The 23842-nt window shown below is 39.9% G+C and overlaps 2 protein-coding genes across 3 annotated transcripts in view; one reads left to right on the top strand and one right to left on the bottom strand.

Annotated features, from left to right (window-relative positions):
* adcy6a (adenylate cyclase 6a) overlaps nucleotides 1-21868 on the top strand; it is a 60914-nt gene extending 39046 nt beyond the window's left edge. For both annotated transcript variants that reach the window (XM_085394807.1, XM_085394808.1), the window contains exons 6-24: nucleotides 3-114; nucleotides 337-464; nucleotides 598-756; nucleotides 1257-1398; nucleotides 4074-4202; nucleotides 4300-4328; nucleotides 4414-4561; nucleotides 4670-4767; nucleotides 11073-11160; nucleotides 11259-11375; nucleotides 11466-11618; nucleotides 11735-11910; nucleotides 12151-12171; nucleotides 12527-12556; nucleotides 12746-12878; nucleotides 13074-13337; nucleotides 13425-13629; nucleotides 13726-13850; nucleotides 15113-21868. In XM_085394807.1, the coding sequence (XP_085250933.1) occupies nucleotides 3-114; nucleotides 337-464; nucleotides 598-756; nucleotides 1257-1398; nucleotides 4074-4202; nucleotides 4300-4328; nucleotides 4414-4561; nucleotides 4670-4767; nucleotides 11073-11160; nucleotides 11259-11375; nucleotides 11466-11618; nucleotides 11735-11910; nucleotides 12151-12171; nucleotides 12527-12556; nucleotides 12746-12878; nucleotides 13074-13337; nucleotides 13425-13629; nucleotides 13726-13850; nucleotides 15113-15241 (2386 nt within the window). In that variant the 3' untranslated portion in view covers nucleotides 15242-21868. The remainder of the gene's footprint in view (nucleotides 1-2; nucleotides 115-336; nucleotides 465-597; nucleotides 757-1256; nucleotides 1399-4073; nucleotides 4203-4299; nucleotides 4329-4413; nucleotides 4562-4669; nucleotides 4768-11072; nucleotides 11161-11258; nucleotides 11376-11465; nucleotides 11619-11734; nucleotides 11911-12150; nucleotides 12172-12526; nucleotides 12557-12745; nucleotides 12879-13073; nucleotides 13338-13424; nucleotides 13630-13725; nucleotides 13851-15112) is intronic.
* spmip11 (sperm microtubule inner protein 11) lies at nucleotides 20595-23184 on the bottom strand. Its single transcript, XM_085394811.1, has 4 exons — nucleotides 23007-23184; nucleotides 22264-22440; nucleotides 22057-22180; nucleotides 20595-21973 (listed from the first exon to the last, which is right to left on the bottom strand). Exons 1-4 carry the CDS (start codon nucleotides 23095-23097, stop codon nucleotides 21925-21927), a joined length of 441 nt encoding a protein of 146 aa, XP_085250937.1. The 5' UTR covers nucleotides 23098-23184; the 3' UTR covers nucleotides 20595-21924.
* Between the last annotated feature and the right edge of the window lie 658 nt (nucleotides 23185-23842).

Here is a 23842-nt window from a genome sequence, read left to right as displayed (position 1 = left end):
AGTATTCTGTTTGCAGACATCGAGGGTTTCACCAGCCTGGCGTCTCAGTGCACGGCTCAGGAGCTGGTCATGACACTAAACGAGCTCTTTGCCCGTTTTGACAAACTGGCGTCGGTAAGCAGTCTTCCGTTACTTGTGTCTGTTTCTAAAAGGGATAGTTTGGCAGTTTAAGGGGTTGTTCTAGAGTGTTGATAGTGGATTTTTTTTTATCCTTTGCTGTTTCTTGTGTTTCTTTGTTTTAAGTTTAAAAGCAGGTGAGAAGTATGAAGTGCTTCCTGTATGGATATGTGTTTTTATTTATATTTTTATCTTGTCCTGTTGTCTTTTCTTCCTCAGGAGAATCATTGTCTCCGTATTAAAATTCTGGGTGATTGTTACTACTGCGTGTCCGGGCTGCCTGAACCCCGGGCTGACCACGCCCACTGCTGCGTGGAGATGGGTGTTGACATGATAGAGGCCATCTCGTGAGTAAAAACAGTGTATACATGCACCTGTATGTGGTGTTTGTTTCTGCGTTGTTTACAGTGTTTTGCATATTCCTCCCACTGCTGATGAGACACTCGTGTGTGTCTGTGTGTGTGTGTTTCTGTTTTCCAGGCTGGTGCGTGAGGTGACAGGGGTCAACGTTAACATGCGCGTCGGCATTCACAGTGGCCGTGTGCACTGCGGCGTGCTGGGACTCAGGAAGTGGCAGTTTGATGTGTGGTCCAATGATGTCACGCTGGCCAATCACATGGAGGCGGGAGGCAAAGCAGGGTGAGAGCGAGAGAAGCGTTTACAGTTTGTAAAAACTATCACAGTGTTTTAAGAACTCCAAATGCACGGCCACTTACTGCGATCATTTTTTTACCCTTTGTTTTGTTTTGATGTTTTTAAATTGCTACTGCTTCAAAAATAATTTGTTGCTGTCTGGAATTCATATTTTTCCGTGGTGGTACAGTTCGTACTGATGTCGGAGGTTGTTAAAAGCTCTCCTGTTATGAAAATATCATATTTGAACTTCAAGAAGTACAAGTGATAAGGCCATTTTGAGACTTGACTTGAAAAGCTTTCTGCGCTCTTGAACATTGTTTTACAACAAATTAAAAGAAATTGTTTCATTCATTTCTAACATGTTCCTGACTTATGTTCAGCAGCAGTTCTGGAGCTATTAATATATGCCTGCTGTCCCCCTGTGTATGCCTTTAATGTGAAAAATAAATAAATAAATAAACACCCCACATAAAGCCACTTCCTGGTCTTTTCGTCCCTGCCAGGCGGATCCACATCACAAAGGCCACGTTGCAGTATCTGAATGGGGACTATGAGGTGGAGCCAGGTTTTGGAGGTGAGAGGAATGCGTATCTGAAGGAGAACAGCATTGAGACATTCCTGGTCCTTGGCTGCAGCCAAAAACGGGTCAGTACACAAACATACACACAAATATAAGAGGTGTAGGCGGGGAAATCTTCACCAAATTGAGACATTGGTCAGAGTTTTCTAGTCGAACCTGAAAAAAACCCCACCAGAAAGGGACCAACAAAAAGGTCGTCACACACTAAAAATATACATAGAGATCAGATGACTGCCATGACAGTATTGCCATTAAGAAAACTGAATCAAGAACATAAATAAAATAAATAAACAAAATTCAACATCCTATTGGTTTGAGGAAAAAGTAGAGGTCACTGCTTGTGACAGTTCATTTGGTATCGCTGAAGACAAGGCCCCCATCTCTTGTTAGATCTACCCTGAATATCTGTTTTATACTTATGCATTTCTTCCATCTGTATAACAAATAACACCACCTTAATTTAATATGCAAAGGTATATGGAGATTTAGACTTAAAGGTTTCTATGGAGCATCAAAAAATCACCAAGCTATGGTCCAGTCCATCTGGAGAACATGCCAGTCGCGTAGGGCCAAAAAATAAATACTAAAAGAAGAGTCGTACTGTATATGTGTCAACATGACAGGGATTTCACAGAGTAACAAGAAAGTAAAGTAACGAGTAAGAAAATGAGAAATATAAGTAATGAGTAATGTGTAATGTGTAATACATGCTCATTTGGAAGACCGTATTTGGTATAAAGGAAATGATGCTCGTCCGTAACACATCTGCCAGAGTCACAGTCTGCATCTACCTGCATCTAACACCTCATCCAGCTGAGCAGGCATAAAAGAATGGTTATGCCATAGTGGGACATGTAAGGAGACACTAGGAGCCTGTCTGTGATTGCAGCGCTGGAGAATAACAGAGTAAGAGGATGCATTTTTAACAACTGAGGTCTCAAGGTGTACCCACAGGGGGATATCTTCATTGCTTGCATCACTAGATTGGTCTATCCACTTCCAATAAACAAAGGCTCTTGAATTGGCTGCCCAGTAGTAGAGTCTCAGGAAGAAGAAGCCCAAGGCCTCCCACCCTACTGGACTTGTGTAGATGGGCCTTAGACTTTCAGTGTGACTTGTAGCCACAAGTAGGTAAAGTAGTAAAGTCAGTAAACTCACCATTTTAATAGGGTTCACCCTGACAGTCATAGTTAAAGGCAGCACTCTACAACGTTCGATATTGGCTCTGAGTTTGTTGACTAATTCCATGAAATTAAACTTCAAGAGTAAAAAAATCATCTGCTTGTCTAAATGGCAAGGTTTTCAGAAAGTCTGATGAAAGTTATGAATGTTAAGGGCATAATTTGACCAGATAGATTTAATAGATACAGTGTGAATACCATTCCACTGACAAACTGGGAGTTTTGTTGCTTTAGCAGGCGATCAGTCCAAAGAAAACAGGCCTGTCTTCTAAAGCCAAAAGAAGAGTTGGTGGGAGTGTGTTGCTTCAGGTGTTGCTGAAATATGAAATATAATCCAGGAAATACAGCAGCTGGAAAAACAGCAACCTCCCGCTAATCCAAGAGGAACATGTAAGATGACATAGGATAAAATATAGTGGGGAATTCTGGCTAAAACATTACATAACCTGTAAAACAGCTCAAATTGAGTAAAATACAATAAGAAAGGACAAAATAGCTTGATAAGATGAAACATTATACAAAAAAAGAACACAATTAAATATGGCCACAGTTTGGATTTCCCCTGATATCTATAGTCTCAAAATCAAAAGGCGCAAACAAACACGTCCCTTCACCAAACGCCTACTTTCAGCTTCTCCTCTTTCCACATTGTATTCATGAGCACAGGAACACATCCCTCCACTTTCTTCCATTTATCCAACCTAAGATCATGGTGGACTGGAGGCTGTGCCAGCGGTCTTATGGCAAGAGGCAGGATACACCCACCAGTCTGTTGCAGGGCGAAAACAGAGACAGTCTACCAGTTACGCTTGCATTCACACCTACAATCAATTTAGATTTGCCAGTGAAGCTAACCTGCATCTCTGTAAATCCTATTTTGAACATGAATATTCACTTTTGCTTAAAACAATGAAGTCTTGCCAATTTAAAAAGTATTAACATATTACATTGGAAACACTGAATATGAAATAAACACAATTCCATTAATTATAAAAATGCATTTAGGCTCCTATGGTGTCTTCAGACCGTGAGAGGAAGACAGAGTACCAGGGGAGAGAACATGCAAACGATGGTTTGAAACCCAGAACCTTCTCACTGTGAGGCGACACGGCTAATCACCGAGTCATCATACCTGTTATAAAGCATTTATTATTATAACATAAATCATCAGATAAGAGTTTTGTGTAAGAGCAGGTTACACTTATCTTAACAGTAGGGTGTTAATTATTTTTTCCCAGTTGTGCTGGCAAAATAAAAAATGAAGTGCTTAATAAAATGATTCATTTCAAATCATTTTATATTTCTGAACTACTTTAAAGTACAAAGGTTTTGAAGCACATTGGCGATATAACAGATAGTGAAGATGTAATAGTTATTGAAGGAAACAGAGCTGAAAAAGCATAATTTGTGAATGAAGTCCTCTTGAAGATCCCGAGCTGCCTCGTGGGAAAATTGAAAGCCAGAATTTAAACAAACCCTCAGTCACACATTTTGTCGTTCTCCATGTTGTGTTGCACGAGAACAGTTGGTCAAGCCTTCGTGTTGTTCTCTCCGAGCAGAAGGAGGAGAAGGCGATGATGGCGAAGATGCAGCGGACAAGAGCCAACTCTAACGAGGGGCTGATGCCACGCTGGGTTCCCGACAGAACCTTCACCAGGACCAAAGACTCCAAAGTCTTCAGACAAATGGTGAGACTCGACATCGACGCGCTGCTTCACAGCGACAGAGCGGCGCTGCAGCTTTTCTGCCAGAACCATAATTTTGTCTGCTCTCTTTCTTCTCCAGGGGATTGATGAAACCTCCAGTAAAGACAAGTAAGCACGGACTCTGACACACCACTTTGCCTGATTGGGTTACCCCTGTTATCGCCTGCTCAGTCTGTGCCTCTTCTTTTTGCAGCCGTGGCGTTCAGGAAGCCATGAACCCAGAGGATGAGGTGGATGAGTTTCTGGGACGGGCCATTGACGCTCGCAGCATCGACCAGCTAAGAAAAGACCACGTTAAGAAGTTTCTACTCACCTTCCAGACTTCCAGTCTGGAGAAAAAGGTTAAAACTGTGATGCCTCATTATTGCTAAAGCTTTTTATCTTAAATATCAGCCATGTGTGGAAAAGTCTACTCCTATTATTTCTGATTTCTTCTTTTTTTTGTGCAGTATTCCAAGAAGGTGGACGATCGTTTTGGAGGCTATGTTGCCTGTACTCTGCTGGTATTCTGCTTCATATCCTTCATACAGATTGTTATTTTTCCACAGTGAGTATTTCACCCATTCCCATAATGCTCTACTGCGAATGCTTCTGTGTATAACCCCATCAAGAGGACCCGTTAGGCTCATTTGTAGCTATTCTTGGTTTCTGTGAGAGTACCTTTGCATGAGTCACAGCTGAAATGATTTATCTGTCCTTTTACAGATAAGATTGATTAAAAGAAAAAAATCTCACAACCCCAATGATGTAAAACATTTTAAGTTATTAACAAAAAACAAAAACAAACATGCTGATGTTATTTATGAGATCTGATCTCGTTCGTATTTTGACTTTAACCTCCTAGGACCTGGCGTCCACATATGTGGACGTCACATTTTGGGTTGCCTAGACCAAAATACAAAATTTTGCTCTACAAGGGCCTGATATTCATGTACAAGCACATGATATTGCCACTGCTCGATCAAAAATTAAAACGAATGTCCTCATTTATGGATCTCATTTTTCTCAGAAACAAAAATCTTGTAAAAAAACTATTTGTTTTTACATTCATGAGGTCCCAATCAGCCCAAATATCAAAGAGAAATTAAATGCCATGGTTAAAGATGGCGAAATGTTGTCGGTTTCAGCATAAAGACCAAACTGTTGCAGCTAATGTAGAAATTCTAAGGCTTCATTATGAAAAAGTTTTCATAATTTCATCTTTATTTCTGAAATATCTAGCTTTTTCTCACGCCAAAGTGTTTAAGCTCTAGGGGTGCAACGATACACAAAATTCACGGTTCGGTTCGATACTTTGGTGTCACGGTTCGATATTTTTTCGATACAAAAAAAATGTTCATGCCTTTTTAATTTGTCATTTATTAAAATTATAAATATATATTTTAACTCAAAAGTACAGTTTTTAAATTTAATGTTGCTGAAACAAAAGTAATGAAAAAAATAAATATATCTCAGGGCTCTCAAAATTTCAAAATCCCTGGTAGCCCTTCGGGCAGGGACTCTTCAGTTTTTGGTAGCCCAAAATAAATGTAAGTAGCCCGAATAAAAAAAGAGAGCAATTTTTTGATTGATATTTTGTTTCCTGTTTTGTTTCCTTTACAATATTATACATTAAAGTATAATATTGTAAAGGAAACAAAACATTCAACAAAAAATTGTTGAAAAACAAATTACAACATTGTATAAAAATTACAATCATCAACTCAAATACTTGGTTCTAATTGAACAGAAATTTCTATGAACTTGTAAGAACTGTGTAGGACATGAATCAGTCTGTGTCAGATCCTGAATTTGAAATTTCCGCTGAAGTCACAGGTAAGAGGCAAGTGGGACCAAGATCTAGGCCATTTGCTTTTTGAAGTTTGCAAAGACTACTAAATTTTGCCAGTGGTAGTTCACTCTTTGCAACATAGTACGCTGTTCTAAACAGATTTTTCAGGTTTATTTTTAGTATGTTATTTGCAATTGGTGTTTGTTCTGGGAAAGATATTGCAGACTGCGCAATAATGCATTTCTTGCATTTGGGGGCCTTTCTTAAAATGACTGGTCCCAGTAACAAAGGCGCTTGTCGACTCAGAAATCGAGAGAAAACCAACAACACACCCGGCAGAACATTATGTTATTTACACGGGTGCACATAAGTGGTCCGCATGTGCGCATTCGCTGTCAAAATAAAAGACGCGCACCAGATAAGAAGTTGCAACGCGCGTTTGCGTCCATATAAAAAGCACTGTTTTTGTCCACTAGAGTGGGATTTTCACGGCACATTCCGCACCACCTCTCTGTGCGTTCATCATTTGTTTGAAGCCAGCTCACCTCCTGCAACCACTTTTCCGAGAGCTTCTTTTGTGGTTCGGACTCCTTCTGACATTTCTTTGGAGGTGGAGGAACACCAAAGTAATTGCTTAAAGGAGCTTCTTCGACATCTTTAAGAGTTTTAAACAAATGTCTGTCCTCCTCCAGAAAATCTTATGTATGCAAACACGCGTTGCAACTTCATATCTTGTGCGCGTTTTTTTTTTTTTTGTTTTTTTGACAGCGAATGTGCACCTGCGGACCACTTATGTGCAGCCCCGGTTATATAGCTCGTCATATTGCAGCCACAGAAATTCTTATGTCCATGAAACCATAAAGCTGCACTTTCTTTTTGCCTTATAGTCTGATTTGTCATAACTTTTCCGTTTTGTGGTAAGCTTTTCTTTGGCTGTCACTTCTTCACTCTGACCTGTCTTATTTGGCTCAGCAGAACTAAAATATATATCCTGCTGCTTTTACACACACACACACACACATAACGGTCAGTGATTCTCTGCGCGATCAACCTCTCACATGTTTAAGCTTGCTGCGGGAGATTTCACTTGTCATGTTTGCATAGTAAGCTAACGATTGATAAGACGATGTCAGAGGAATTGGTGCGCAAATTATCATCACTCACCAATCAGTACTGTCGCTCTCTATACACAGTTCGCGCGATTGCAAAGTGAAAGCTAGCCCCGGGACGTCGGGCTAGTGATTTTGCAAGCCCTGTATCTGATTGAGGAATCACTCATCTTTGAAAAAGAGAGTTTATTACAGAGAAATGGCTCTTTCCAAAATAAAAGCTATACTATCCGCTTCTTCTGGGCTATATTCTCAGCAGCATATTGTAGCGGGTCAGGGCTGTTCGGGGTTCTGTTTGTACAGTTATGTTTTGTTTATGTTGCCATAGTGACGGATGACGCCCTCTCGCTGCGACGATGTGTCTTTCCGGGGTCAGAGGGCGCCCTGTGTGTTGTTGTTGTTGCTGTGCGGTTGCCGCGCTGAGCAGTTAGCTAGCGGTAGTGTTCTTCTGCAGATGTCAATAAACGGCTGTGCTCCCTGGCTAGCTCACGGGAAGCAAGACCAAATGACACCTCCGTCTCCTCCTTGTCTGAGCTCGCCACATTGGTGTCAGAAGTGGGATGATGGTGGCACCCCATGTTCTGACCCGAGTGACTTTTCCCCCGCCGGTCGTGACCGGCCGGTGCGCCAAAAGAAGGCACCTGGACATTTGCAGGACTTTGTGTGGGGTAATGGGGTCGTCGGGGACGACTGACCCCTTAGGTGGGGGCTATGTAGCGGGTCAGGGCTGTTCGGGGTTCTGTTTGTACAGTTATGTTTTGTTTATGTTGCCATAGTGACGGGTGACGCCTTCTCGCTGCGACGGTGTGTCTTTCCGGGGTCAGAGGGCGCTCTGTGTGTTGTTGTTGCTGTGCGGTTGCCGCGCTGAGCAGTTAGCTAGCGGCAGTGTTCTTCTGCAGATGTCAATAAACGGCTGTGCTCCCTGGCTAGCTCACGGGAAGCAAGACCAAACGATACCTCCGTCTCCTCCTTGTCTGAGCTCGCCACAATATTAAACATATCAGGTCCCCATAAGGAGAATCATGTGCTAACGGCTGTCTAAATGACTCGGGTAAAGTTTGTAGCATGCATGTTTGTTGTTTTTGTCTGCTTCCACTTGTCTTTGCACTAGGATGATGTCGGCATAAATGTGCAGTCATATTCATTGTGTTCCCACTAGTGCTGTCAGCGTTAATCTCGTTGAAATGACCTTAACGCCACAACACGGCAAATCTCCGTTAACGAGCTACCCCTGATCGCCCCGTGCGTGGGGCTAGACGGCCAACACATTAACGAGCTAACTGCGCTAACACACTAGTTCCCACCCATGTAATTGAGCATTGCGTGGCACATCCAACATACTGTTTTACTTTAGTCCATGACGCGCTTACCTTCAGGGTCATATGTCACATGAAACCCAAAATAATTCCAAACGCCAGATCTGAATGAGGGTGGGGGAGGTTCAATTTGCCATGTTGCAAGGAGAGCTTAACTTATGTCTCCTAGCTTGCCCTGCGCTCTTCCTTCTGACGATGCTGTCTGTGTTGAACGCTCAGTGGATCTGCGCTCTAGTGATGGGTCGTTCGCGAACGAAATGGCTCTTAGAGCCGGCTCTTTGAAGTGAACGACGCGAGCCGGCTCCTTATCGCGAGCCGTCACGTGGGTTTTTTTTTTTTTTCTTTCTCTCAGCCTCTCTCTCGCACTTTTTTTCCGCTTCACTCTGCACACGAGCCTTGTGCTTTACGCTGGGCAGAGGGGGGAGGGGCGGTAGTTACACTCAGTAGCACAGGAACAGAGCCAGAGAGAGAGAAAGAGAGGCAGGGACAACAACATTAGAAAGGTATAGTAATCATCCACAACTATTTTCGGTTGCAGATGATAAAGGATTGAGAAAGTTTATTCATGCAGGTCCATATGACAGAGAATATGCATGTTCTTTTAGTTTTCATATTATAATTTATATTTAATTGTGTTGTGGTTTGCAGTGTTTTGTGTTCTTTTCACTTTAAATTTGTGAAAGGAAAAAGCTGAAAATTTAAATAGTTAAAAGTTGAAATGTGAATAGTTGATTTTTGTATTATATGATTTATTTATTACATTTTATGTGGAGTGAATAAATAAAAGTATATTTACGGTGGCCCCTAGAGACAAAGCACATACAAACTTCAAATCACGTACGAACTCTGAAGCATGTACAAACTCCAAAACACGTAAAAACTCCAAAAACACGTAAAAACACGTACAAACTCCGAAGCACGTAAAAACTCAGAAGCATATAAAAACTCAGAAGCACATAAAAACTCAAAACACGTACAAAAGACAACAGAAGTGCTCCAGGATGCTGGGCGCAGTGTTGAGCCTTTGTTATCTTGTGGCTACACAAGCCAGCAAGTACCAACGACCGGATTTGGTGTGTGGTAATAACAGGTAAATGAACTTTTTTTTAAATTATTTGAATATATATATGAGTGCCTGTGTATAAATATACAAACAATACACACATGCTTTCAATTGTGTAATTTAAGTGATCTAGTAGCTCTGCTTTGGAAGTTCAGTTCATGCTAGAAATGTGTTTTGGAGTTTGTACGTGTTTTGTCTCTAGGGGCCACCGCATATATTTATATATAAACATATATAAATAAAACCACTTGTTTTTACGTTAGTAATTCCTTTTGTGCATAATTTTATATTATTGTTAATAATAAATTAATTAAAGCAACAAAACAACCTGAAGAGCCGGTTCGGAGCCGAAAGAGCCGGCTCTTTTTAGTGAGCCGAACCGAAAGAGCCGGATCTCTAAAAAGAGCCGGAAATCCCATCACTACTGCGCTCGACAGTGCAGCCTAGGCGGAGTAGTCGAACGCAGATTCACTGAGCGCTCAACACAGACAGCATCGTCAGAAGGAAAGTTGATAAAATAAATTACAAATTTTGTATTGTTCATACATATGCGTACCAAACCGAAAGCACTGTATCGAACGGTTCAATATCGATACGAGTATCGTTGCACCCCTATTAAGCTCCCAATGTGTTTTGACAATATAAACTTTCACAGTGCAACAACGTTTCCTCCTGAAATCCACTTTTATGTCCAAGTTGTGTCACCTTTGAGCCCCCTGTTGTCAGCTGATTGAGTGCAGTTTATTATACACATCACTCCTGATGTGTAACTGACTGCTGGTCTGACCTTTCCCCACTGATGCACACCGTTCCAGTAAAACGTGATTGAACGACATGTTGCACATGTTGGTGAACTGAACCTGCCCGAGGGTTGCTCCGCCCACTTTAGTGACTAATAAGAACTGATGAGGAACTCACTGGTTGTACACTTTTAGTTATCCTACCTCCTTAGAGTTACAGGCTGTCATGCTGCTGGGCTTTTCCAGATGTTCACAAATATGGATTAAAGCCCCCACACTCATTTTAGACCAGCGTTCCCCAACCTTTTTTGCGCCATGGACCGATTTATGTCCGACAATATTTTCACGGACCGGCCTTTAAGGTGCCGCGCATAAATACAACAAAATAAAACCAGTGCCGATACCCCCAAAAAAGAAGATTTATTCATAACACACAGGAAAACTCCTGGGGAAACCGAGTTAATGATAAAAACATTAAAAAAATAACACTAAAAACCAATAAAAACCCCGAAAACCATAAATTTCACACCCAAGCCTCAACTCTTGCGGCCCTGTACCAAGCGACTCACGGACTGGTCTGTGGCCCAGTGGTTAGGGACCGCTGTTTTAGACCATGATTTTTTGGTATAAATATATTTAGATTGATTGTTTGTTTTTTTTTAAACTGTTTTAAAAAATGTTGATATTGTGAAAAACCTTAAGGGTCTTTCAAGGTTCTTCCTTGAAAATGAAATGCCAAAAATAAACTGGGTATTTTTCTGAAATTTAACTGATTTAGATAATAATAATGATGATTGTAAAACAAAACCCTAAATGTCCTTTTATAATCTGTGTTCTCTATTCTTTCCTGCAGCACCCCGGTCATGCTGGGAATCTACATCAGTATCTTCATCATACTCGCCAACATCCTCTTCATCTGTGCCATATACTCTTGCATCAAGGTAGAGCAGGTCACCTGGACTCCATACCAAATGTTGCGCTCATTTTCTTTTTCTTGCCTTCACCGTGTATTTAACATGTTCATCATTTCCGCTCGTAGATTTTTCCAGCTGCGATGCAGACTGTCTCGAAGAAGATTGTCCAGTCTCGCACCAACAGCACGCTGGTCGGAGTGTTCTCCATTATCCTCGTCTTTATCTCTGCCTTCGTTAATATGGTGAGATCAAAGTTATCGCTAAACAAATTAAGCGCATCTGCTAACTTTGTGCGACATTGTTTGAAGTCGTGCTGCTTCACTTTCATGCAGTTTGCCTGCGACACCACGGGTTTGGCTGAATGCGTCGCTGAGAAGCTGAACACCTCTGCGGTGACTCCCTGTCTGATCCGCAGCTTGAATGTGTCCGTCGAGGGGGGTCTAGAGATCTGCCCCAGCCGAGGCCCCTCCTGCCCCTTTCCTGAGGTGAGCAAACGGTCCACACGCTTTAAAAGAAGAGTCTCAGATTTGCATTTGTGTTTTCCTGACACCTATCGTCGATGATGCGTGCTTGTGACGCCGCTGCCTCCTGTTTGTGTCAGTATTTCAGCTACAGCGTGCTGCTGACGCTGCTGGCCTGCTCCGTGTTCCTGCAGATCAGCAGCATAGGGAAGCTGGCCCTCATGCTGCTCATCCAGCTCACCTTCCTGCTGCTGGTGGAGTGGCCACAAGTAGCACTGTTTGACAATGCAGACCTCTTTGTCACCTCCAATGCCATGTAAGTGAAACAAGTGTGAAATTACAAGTCACTGAGAGGGTTTACTTCATTTGTACTGATAATTTAAGGGATGAAAGGGAATGGAAGATTTTTATTTTCAGTAATTTAAGGATAAATCAAAATACTTAAAATACCCTTATTTGCTCTTTCATTGATTTTGCTTCTGTTTACTCATGTACAACAGTGAAATCAAGTTTGTGCATTTTATTAATATATTTGAATCTTTCTGTCTGTTTTTAGTGATTTAAATGAAACTCAGTGGTAAGTTGTTTTTTTTTTATTATTATTGATGTTTTTGCATTTAAACCTTTGCCATTTAATTTTTTGGTCAGAACACAAACAAAAAAGTACGGTTTGTGGATTTAGCTTTTAATTCCTTCACTTCACTTCTATACATACATATTCCATTAGATTGAAATCCACAGTTTAAAACATGTTTCATTGTCTCTTTCTAAAAATCTACTTTCATTTATACCTTAGCTGCAAATATGTAGCATGAAATAAATTGATATCAAAATCAAATCCTTAGACTGCTGATGTAAATATCTCTTGCATCATCATTTTAAATGATTTATTACTACTGACTAAAAGTTGTTGTTTTTTTTTTTAATTTAAGGCCCAGTTTCAATGAAACTACAAACCAGTGGTAAGCCTACATTCAATGTTACTTTTAATTTTTGCATCTTGTTCAGTTACTATAATGTATTTTGCCCAATTTTAAACATCACCTTTCTTTAAATGTTATTTTCTTGTTGATCTTTTGCTTGTTTCTTTCTCTGTTTAATGTTTTTTTGTAGTCTTTCTTTAATCTCACTGCTTGTCATTCTCTCCGCAGCTCGTTTGTTGTGACCAAAGTGTCCCTGAGGGTCATGACTCCAGTGATCCTCACAGTTTTTGTCCTGGCACTGTACCTGCACGCCCAACAGGTTGAATCTACTGCACGCCTCGACTTCCTGTGGAAATTACAGGTATGGACATCAGGGTCCGCTAGAGGGCGCCACCTGACAATGTTAACCTAAAAGATCTTCCATTAATACCTCAAACATGTCCATGAGTAAAAAGTTGATAGAGCTGTTGTATGGTTAATTGAAATTAATTATTATATTATTATATCACTGTGTCTATAAGAGCTGATTTAGTTAATAAATAACCTCTATTTCCAGGCCACAGAGGAGAAGGAGGAGATGGAGGAGCTGCAAGCCTACAATCGTCGCCTCCTCCATAATATCCTACCGAAGGACGTAGCTGCTCACTTCCTGGCACGTGAGCGGCGTAACGACGAGCTGTATTACCAGTCCTGTGAGTGTGTAGCCGTCATGTTCGCCTCCATCAGCAACTTCTCCGAGTTCTACGTGGAGCTGGAGGCCAATAATGAGGGAGTAGAATGCCTCCGGCTGCTTAACGAGATCATCGCAGACTTTGACGAGGTAAACTCAGCCTGTCTCGGAAGGCCGCGTGTGATCGTCATTTGTTTCTCAGGTGCAGTCACCATCTGTGATCTCCTTACTTCTCAGATCATCAGTGAGGAGAAGTACAGGCAGCTAGAGAAGATCAAGACCATCGGTTCCACCTACATGGCAGCGTCAGGTCTGAACGACTCCACCTATGACAAAGAAGGCCGTTCCCATATTACTGCACTAGCTGACTATGCCATGAGACTGAGAGAGCAGATGAAATATATCAACGAGCATTCCTTCAACAACTTCCAGATGAAGATAGGTAAGAGGAAGTTAGAGGAGGAAACACGGTGGTTATACATTGCTGGTTTTGTTGGTGCAGTTTAACTTTTTTTTGTTTTTTGTCTTGAATTGACAGGTCTGAACATTGGGCCGGTGGTTGCGGGGGTTATTGGAGCACGGAAACCTCAATATGATATCTGGGGAAACACAGTCAATGTGGCCAGTCGTATGGATAGCACAGGTGTACCTGACTGCATACAGGTAGGTTTCTTGTAACTAATAAAATCAGCCCGGATAGGTTATTAGGGAGCAATCAAATATCACTGGGTGGATTTGATGGTAATATTTTATATCTGCACATTTATAGATTGCTGTAGAAATGTGAAATAAAAACACTTTAGAGATAAGATGTCCAGGTGTGCTTTAATACTGAAATGAAATAATATAGAAACAACGATGAAAACAGAACAAAAACAAAATTTAAAGCAATAAAAAACGCAGGACTGCACATAAGTAACAAATACAGGACACATGCAGGACTATTTATACACAGAGGACAAACAGGAAGTAAAAGAAACCAAAACTTCAAAGTAAAATAAGAAATAACCAAAGAAGACCAATAGAGATATGAATACAAGCACTTAGCAGAATGTAAGAGACCTACATGAACACAAAGGGAACAAAGCGTAAACGCAGAAATGAGACTGAGGGAGGCACAACGCAGGGAACAAGACTACTATGCAGACAATAGACGAGGCTCAAACAAGAACACAAGAGACATCACAGAACTGAAAGAGTAAAGTAACAGCAAGAGACTCGATATCATGATATTAAAGATCGCAGTATACTAGAACAATAAAGAAGTAAAAACTCACAAAACTAACATTAGTCAAATAAAAATTGGAACTCAAAGCAGCTTACTATTTGCATTTTTTTCTGAGAGAAATTTATTGAGCAGATATTGAGCTTTTTAGTTGCTGAGTGCTTCTCTAAACTCAGCAGCCTTTTGCTTACTGTGTCTCTCTTCAGTTTAGTGCTGAAGTGTTTGTGGACAGTGGATTTCCCCCCCCTAAAAACTGGCAAAAGCTACTGCTAGCATTGTAAAGTTGTAAACGGTGAGATAAAATTTGTTTTAAAACTTTTATCTATTAGCGGAAGCTGAGACACTGTCTTAAATGTGAAAAACAAAACAAAACCAGAATATAATTTTTTTTTAAAAAACCCAAAAAAACCAACAAAGCAGGCCTCAAATATCTCAGTTTCAACATTTCACATATGATTTTTTTAAAAAATATTTTTGGTAAGATTTAGTGGTATGAGTGTTATTATTTACATTTTAACCAGCATCAATACGATTTAAATTAAAAGTTGCTTAATTCAGTTTTAAATGTAAAGATTTCTTGACTTCATTTTGTCAGCTTCATAATAAAAGTTTATCAGTGCAAAAACAGACGAAGAGTTTGAAGTGACTGCTTTTAAAATATTGCGCTCTTTTGTAAATCGTTGTGTACATCTTTTCACAGGTGACCACAGACCTCTACCAGGTGCTTGTAAGCAAAGGCTACGTGCTTGAGTGTCGTGGGGTCGTAAAGGTAAAAGGTAAAGGCGAAATGACAACCTACTTCCTGAATGATGGACCGCCCAACAGTTAGCAGCCAAGACAGCGGCAGCAGCAGCAGATGCTGGGATGACCCCCCCACTGCAAGGACACGGCACCACTGAGCGAGGACTCGCGGTGTGAGCGAGCGGCTAAGAACTAGAGACGCCACCACTTGAATCCCGAGCAAAGAGGGGAAAAAAGAGAAACTTTGAAGACTTCAAACGGAAAGTGTTCTAGATGAGAGGAAAATGTTCTCGTTTGACGGCCGTTTTGGATCCCGTACATGTCGAAGGACACGTGTTTTTCTCATGTCTAGCCTCTCTCTCAGGCTTCTTGAAAGATGCAAAGTCTGTTTATTTAAAACGCCTTTTAGCCTGTGTCAAAAGAAGATTAACGCTGTACATACGGCTACTTTTTTATTTTACTTTGGGTCTTTTTGTTCGTTTGTTTTCTTATTCTGTATTTTTTTTTTTTTTTAATTTCACATGAATTACAAACAGGTACTCATGTTTTATTTCTGCATTAATTATTTATTTCGATCTCGATGTTTTGTGCAAAAAGGGTCCTTTATGAAAAAGTGTGGAAACATACGGGCACAAATATCCAGTCTATTACACGTTTTTTAAGTGTGTATGTACATGCATATTTGTGTGTGTATGAATATATGTATAAACTGAGGAGGAATATATTGACCAAAGACTAAAGTATTTACTAAAAGCAAGGCAAGACGTGTGGATATGTTCTTGCTAGAGTTAGCAATGATCTCCGCCTCTGTTATTTAAGCAGAGGGCCTGAACCCTCCGTCTTTCTGCCCAAATGCTGGCCACAAAGTCTGCTCCCTCCCTTTTTTAGACTATGTACAAAACATTTATTTCGTCTGTCATTCAGGCAGCAAAGAGCATATCACGAACTCTAAATTCAAACGCTGACCTCGATTGTTAAATTAGGTTAACTTAAAACTGACTAAAGACGACTAAGGATGTTATCAGAAGGTTATACCTGAGCAGTAAAAGTAGAGCCAGCCAGGATTTGGCCCCTCTTCATCCTCACTTCACATCCGATTGGTTCCTTAGAGCTTGAGCCGTTTTTTCGGCCGTGACAGTACACCGACATCGACTGCTCCTTCCCTTTCAGAGAGGTATTGTTTTGGTACAGATGGAAATGAAGGAACTTAGATCCGAGACCCGTTCCAGAGCCTTCGGGGGGGGAGGGGGAGAAACTTTGGATTTCAATGCATCGGTATCGCACAGCCTGATTCTTCTATGAAGAAGAAATAGATGAAGGAAATTAATATATATTGATTTTAACTGAATACTGTGCTTTGTAATCCTGAAGGGGCATAACTATTTTCACTGTGAGGTTTTTATGATACAATGAAACTGCTTTCTTGCCAAACATAACTGCTTTGAAGCATGTCTGATTGTGGTATCTGGTTTTCATTTTTGTTCGTTTTCAGCGTAGGGTATTTTGTATCACTTCTGTATCCATCATTTGTATATTCTTAATGTTGTTATTATTATGATGATTCTGATTAATTATTATGCTTAATATGATGACTCCATTCCGATGAAGAGGATCAAAGACCAGCACGCTTTCTTGTAAAATGCCAGTCGTAAAGCTCCAGCTCACTGGTACCAACTGATCAACTGCAGCCAATGAGTTCTGCTGTTCAGTCCTGATGTACAGTACAGTATTTTTAAGCTGACGATAGGTGTGATCATGTATAGTAAGTAATAACCATTAGCTGCCTTTGCAGCAGAGCCCAAGTGGTGTATGCTCACATAAGCATAGCAGTAAACACACACACATTTACAAATGAATCACTGTGCTTTTTTTTTTTTTTTTTTTTTTTTTTTTTTTTTAAATTCATGCCACTACTGCAGTATTGTAAATCTCAGCCAGGCTTTTCGGTGACCTCCACACACGTTAAAGTTCTCAGTGGTAACAAACAGCATCCCTCGTGTTACGCTGTTTAAAGAGGACAAGGTCGAGTTGGTAGGCCTTCACATATTTTCTCTCCTATTACACCCGCCTCAGCGGAAAATGAAAGCACTGATTGCTGAGTCTGATTGCCTTAAGTTGACATAAAACAAATCACAGATTAACACTAAATGGGAAGTGTGCTTGCTTTCCCTGCCTGGACCGCTAATGTTCGGGCAGAGAGAGAGAAAGAGGGACAAGGGCTCGTCGACATTATTATTATTATTTTTTACGTTAACTTTCTCATCGTTGTAAAGGTCTTGGTTCCCCCGGGCGCAGCTTTCTGTTAATTTGTAGGATCAGCCCTGACTCAGCTCTTCCCTCACACTTAGCAGTGGCAACCAACAGTTGATCACGTTTGTACCAAAGCCAGCTCACGCAGCCCTGTGCTTTTGGTCCCTCCTGTGCAATGATACTCGGGCTTGCGTCTAGAGGACAGTAATGCAACGGAGATCACCAACTATCACATGAACTGTGACCAATGAAGAGTGATTCGTATAAAGCAAAGAGTTTATAAAATGCACTTGAGTTTATTATAAAGATGTTCATTGTATGTATTCTATTTCTATTGGCTGTCCATAGACTTGTGTTGATTGTTAACTCTTGGGATGCTTTTGGGAGGGGAAGGGAAGAGGAGAGGGAAGGAAGGTTTGTCCCCATACTACTGAAACAGTGTTTTTGCTCAGGCCTGATGAATCCTTCCGTATTTGTTTTTGTTTTATTTGTATTTTTCCCTGAGTTGGAAGAGTTGAAAAGGGGATTTTTTTTTTTTTTGTTTTGTTTTTTGCAAAGTTTTGAAGGACGAGAAGAGTTGAGGACTATGACAAAGAGAAAAATAACATTTCCCCTTGAAGAAAAAAATAAAAAAAAATCAATGGCTGTTTTGTGTGACTGTATTTTTGCTCCTGATGCTGAATGTGACTCAGTCATTATCTTTGCTTTATAGAAACCTCCAGTAGTCTTAGCTTCCCTAAACCTTATTCTGCCAGAGGTTTTTTCCTGTTAAAAAGGAGTTATTCCTTCCCACTGTCACCAAGTGCTTGCTCATAGGGTGCTGTCTAATTATTGGGGGTTTTTTTTCCTCTATTATTGTAGGGTCTTTACAATATAAAGCACCTTAAGGTGACTGTTGTGATATATAATTAAAACTAAATTGACCTGAGTTCCTTTTTTGTAAGAAAAAAGGGTTTTAGATCACATTTTTTATGTAGGGGGACCTTAAATCCATCATTTTTATGTGTAGGAAACAAGCCTTCAAACCAAGGTATTCTCAAAGGTAAAGGGCAACAGCAGCAGGAAACATGAGAAAAGACTCCTGATGATCAGTGCACCAACATTATCGGCATATATAAGCTGCTGAGGGCAGCACAGTGGCGTAACGGTTAGTGCTTTTACCTCCCAGCAAGTATTTCCTGTGTTTAAATCCACCATCTGTTCAGGGCCTTACTGTGTGGTGTTTACATGTATTTCAGCTTCCTCCTACAGTCTGAAGACATGCAGTTAGTGGGGTTAATTGGTTCACGTAGATTGACCATAGGTATGAATGTGAATGGTTGTCTGTCTCACTGTGTTAGCCCTTTGAGAGACTGGCCAAGGTGTACCCTGCCACTTACCCTATGGGAGCCGGGATAAGCTCCAGCCCCTCTGACCTTTGAGGGTCAGATTCATTGACCTCAAATTGGATAAGGGGAAATAACTGGGTGGATATTACCGATTTCTAACTGTTGGTATCTGTTATGGCCACAGGCTTTTGTGCAAGGTTTGCCGTGTGTGTGTGTGTGTGTGTGTGTGTGTGTGTGTGTGTGTGTGTGTGTGTGTGTGTGTGTGTGTGTGTGTGTGTGTGTTTTGCAGGAGTTTCCTGGAAAACCTGGCCCTCCACACCCGGCCAGGGACATTTGAACCCTGCCTTTTGAGACCTCGCCCTGTCTTCACTCCGACTACTCCTTTGCTGACAGTGTTTGCACCGCCTCCATGCAATGGCAACCCTGTTTGTTTTGTTTTGTTTTATTTGACCTATTATCTTAATTCAGTTTCTAAACATACAACTGCCATCCATTCATGGCTTTGCACCACTGATACAGCCTTACATGAACCATGATTATTACTAAGTTTAATAAACCTTTGGTAATCCCTATTCAGTGGGTGGTGTGACTCCATTCTTTGTTGTGGCCTTTGAGGCAGTCATAATAGCACCAGCATGTATAACAGCCAACAAATGAGCATGAAGAGACAGGAGAAACCATTCACAGCACAAACACAGAAACTAGCTGACCTGAGTATAAACGGAAAGGGAAATCTTTTTATGTTTTGTGTTTCTCAAAGACATAAATTGTGACACGATTAGATTTCAGGGAACAAACCGTTATCATTCTGCTGAAGGATCCCAGTGTCAGCCCATACTGTACTGATTTCACTGCTTCAGCACTGGAGGAGGTAAATATATTTCAGACACATAAGAAATAGGAAGCCTCAGTCATCACATACTAGTTGGCAGTTTTGATTTCCAGTGCCAAACAGGAAGTCTTCAAGGACTGGGTTTCAGGATCAGTTACTGCAACTTGTGAACTTGCGGTCATGCATACTTTATGAGATGAATATATAAGAGATTAAATTCGCTCAAACATGTGTTTATATTCCCAGATTCCAGCACAGAAGTGACAGAATCCCTCACCTGGTGTAACAGAGCTGAAACCTTTGTAGACTTACTTTCTGAGTCTACAAACACTGCTTACACACTGCTTTTTTTATGACTTAAATTGAAATATGTACTTTCAAACTTAATTATATTTTTTTTAACTGTAAGTAACCAACCTTAATTACCATGAGCATCTCAACTCTGAAAGTAATTGTAAGAGTTATTATTTGATTATTTTAGGAATCACTGCACTTACACATGGCTCCTTAACAAAGGGGATGTTGCTGACATGGTTTTGCTGTGGTGAAACCCAAAATCCACATCTTAAATCTTTTCTCTTTGTCTTCTTATGGGGCTGTTTTAATGCCATGTAAATGAGAACCACTGGTGAAAAAAAATCTTAATTTGTTGCCAAGGTTGGTACTTTAAAGAAAAAAAAACTGGCTAAAAAGGTGAAATTAGATGCCTTTTTTAAAGGCTTTGTATGACTTAATAAATGGAAATATTAAATAATGCAATACAGCAATGAACACAACTAACACATGAATTATGGTAAAACTTCAATTCACGTTAATCATTTTAAAAGAGCTCATTATCTTTAATTATGCAACTTTTTTCATACTAGGCAATGACATCACAAGAATATCAGGCGTGAGTTTAATGTAAGTTGTTTTGGAAGTCTTAAAACATATCAGCACGTCATGGCATGGAATGAAAAATGAACTGTTAGCTGGCATTATCTCTTTTCCTTTCAAAAAGGATGCTCCAGTGTATCCTCTGTGTAAGGAGGTAATACAAGAATCGCCAAAGCGACTCTAATGGTGACTATAATGGTGAGTTCCATTTGAAGCTGGAATTTCTGAGTTCCCGAGAGGAATTTTTAATTGCAATGCCCATTTATATATCAAATACTTTTCAAGATAAATATATATTTTTAGATGGTCCGTCAGCCCACTTCCACCATGTTTTTCCCACACTTTGAAATCTGAGGCAATGTTTGAACATGATTACCTCAAAAACCAAAAGCCTGAAATTTTCGCTGGTCTTTCTTACCATAAAAATAAATCATGACCTATAATTTGGGACGGATACATAAAAAAAAATATCAGAAAATGCATTTGCCATGCAATGTGGAACAAATATGCAAGTAGTCTTGTAAAGTTCCATATTTGAGCACACAAAAAAGAAATTAACAATGCAAAAAATGACTAGTGGCAATCTGTAAATTGTAACTAAAACATGCAAAACATTTTCTAAAAATGATTTTTTTTGGTGATAAAAATTATGGAAATGCTCTTTTCATTCAACTTTCGTGCTGGATTTAGCAAATATGATACAAGTTATACCACAGAAACAACAATATCAGCAGATCTGAACAGAAAAAATATCCAAATAGTTTCCAAACTGTAATCAAATTAAAACTGAGACAATAACTTAAAATATATGTGTACTTTTTTCATTTTTCACACCCACTTTATATGCATGCAGATTGGCCTGGAAGGGTCAGATAAGTCATACTGAGTTTAAAAAATAATAAGAGGCATTAAAATTCAACAAGTAAAAATAAACACAGAAAAAAATATTAAATGTATTGAAAAAAACTAGTAACTCATCTGAAATGACTAGTCTTCAAGGAAAGGTTGCTGTGTCCAGATGATTTAAACACAAAATTATGACAGAAATCAGAGATAGTTGCCCAGAAAATGTTCTAAAAATTCAATGATCTGAGATGTAAGGACCCTTATTGTTAGTGATGCATCAATGGCCCTGTACCTTACTATGGAGTAAAGCAAATCCTGTTTTTCCTTGCTTTAACAACTTTAAGACTGAATACCCTTTTGTTTTTCTCCAATGAGCAACCCTCCAACATTTTTACACCTCCAAAAACTGGCTGAGCAGTAACTTTCTACAAAGGCTTAATACTGTACATGTCATTCAAAGAATTACTTAAATGTAAAAAAAGAGAGCACACTCATTACAAAAATAGGCTTAACACTATTGCATGAGGCAAAAAAAAAAAACCTCTAAAAGTGTGCATGTTGTCAGTTTAATTTCACGTTTTCACATCATGTTTGTTGCTGTTTTTATGTGTGAGGTAATTTGTGTTACTGCAAAAGTTTTCATAACAGGCTGAAGTTCGGGTCCGTCTTTAACATTTCTTTAACAAACCTATGAAAGTAATAAAAACAAGTTCACTCACATGTTATAAAAAATAAAACAAAAAAATTATTTGATTTGAAAATGTTACATACTTGGTCCTTTCGCTGTTCTTTCGAGGAAACCGTCTGACTAGCATCCATGGCTCAGGGTTCTTGGACACCATCCAGCCATACCTCTGGCTCTCTGTCAGAGGCACCATGTAGAGCTGGTTTGGAGCTGGAGAACAGAGGAAACCAAGGCTCTCATTGTTTGATGCAGCTGTTTACTCATCAACATTCACATCTGTTATATTTACTCACATCTAGGTGTTTGAAGCCGCTTAATCATCGCTTCGCATCTCTCATGGCTCCCATTGTGTATGTCAGTGCTGTGGGGAAGAGGCTGGTCAGAAAGTTGGCAGTCCTCTACACATCTGAGGTGTCTCGGTTGTTCTTGAAGAGAAGGTGGCATCCCGGCTTTGATGTTGCTGTTGCCATCTGTAATGAGATATGTTACCACTGCTGTTACAACTAAATATGGTCTAATAAAGCTTGTCAATGGCCCTAAAGGACAATATTAAGTTGCCTGCTGCTACAATCAATCTAATAGAGCAAATTTGGGGATTTGACGGATATACATCAGGGATGTGCAGCAACTGTGTGATGGCATCATGTCAATATGGACCAAAATCTCTGAGGAATATTTCCAGCGCCTTGTTGGATCGATGCCACAAAGAATAAAGGCAGTTCTGAAGGCAAAGGGGAGAAGCAATTACTGAGTGTAATTTAATTCTATTTTACTGACCAAATAAAAAGTCAAAAGATTGTGAAAATAAATTAGGTATTAATAAATTAAAATCAAAGTTCATGGTGTAGACATAAATCAAATGTCTACACCATGAACTCCAAATACAGACTGCTATCTTTTATTCTTTTTGAAGAGTTTTGAAATTATGAGCCAATTTTCCACGTAGCTAAACCTTTAGGTAACTCTAGGCCAAAAGACAACCAAGCCCCGCTTTCAGACCTATTGTTCACATAAGCGAAAGCAAAGCTCTCCTTACCGTTAGGATTAGACGGTCCCCGGGGATTCAGTATCATTCTATCGCCTATCGGGTTCTGATAACCCAGGTATGTCAAACCAAAAAAGGTCATAACGTTGCAGTTTGTCTGCCCGAACCTGCCGTAGAGACACACCAGAGACAAAACCCCCTGTAAATAAACCAGAACTTTCCGTTTACACATAACCATGGCAACAAGCCCCGCCTACCCGGAACCAACTTAATGATAAATAACTTGCTAGATTTCAAAGATGTCTGGTGCGAGTTAGGGCTGTCGTATATCTGTTGGATTCACATCATTACAAAGAAAAAATCTGTAATCATATTGGCATAAAAAAGGTTCAGTTAGAAAAGACAAAACAGATAGTGATTATAAAATTGTGTTTCGCTAACGTTATGAAGAATTTCTTTTTACTACTGATACTGCTATATCTCAAAAGCAGTAAATTTAATTTCTAAGGGTTTCTAAGGGTTCAAAATTCACTGTTCTACAATTTTCAAATAACTCTATAACTAAAATCTGTGTGGACTGTCACACATTTAACATTTCACACAAATAATTTAAACCGCCTGGCATGCAAAACAATGTCAGGAAGTCAGAAGTAGTTAGTGATCTGTAAATATTTGGTCCAGATCACCTGAAGGCATTTAAGCACAGCCAGTTCCCAGATGAAATAAAACTAAAAATACGAGGTGTTTTGCTGTATATATCAACAAAATTTTAAAAGCCGTTGATTAATGGGTAAAACCCTATGTAGAAAAAGTAACAATTTATAACTCAATGTCTTTATAACTCACTTTTAGACTAACAACTTCACCTATGATATCTTAAAGGTTAG

The sequence above is a fragment of the Rhamphochromis longiceps genome, linkage group LG20 (genome assembly GCF_057381845.1).
Source record: "Rhamphochromis longiceps isolate RC_006_pf linkage group LG20, R_longiceps_female_GT1.1, whole genome shotgun sequence".
In the NCBI taxonomy this organism is placed as follows: Eukaryota; Metazoa; Chordata; class Actinopteri; order Cichliformes; family Cichlidae; genus Rhamphochromis; species Rhamphochromis longiceps.
This window is presented reverse-complemented; position numbering and strand designations above follow the sequence as displayed.

Excerpts from the sequence above, each read along its gene's own strand:
- spmip11 (XM_085394811.1), bottom strand. The coding sequence starts at position 23,097 with ATGACCTTTTTTGGTTTGACATACCTGGGTTATCAGAACCCGATAGGC. Across the intron at positions 22,441-23,006 it reads GGGACCGTCTAATCCTAACG|ATGGCAACAGCAACATCAAA; the intron begins GTAAGGAGAGCT and ends ATCTCATTACAG. Across the intron at positions 21,974-22,056 it reads AAGAACAGCGAAAGGACCAA|GTTTGTTAAAGAAATGTTAA; the intron begins GTATGTAACATT and ends TTACTTTCATAG.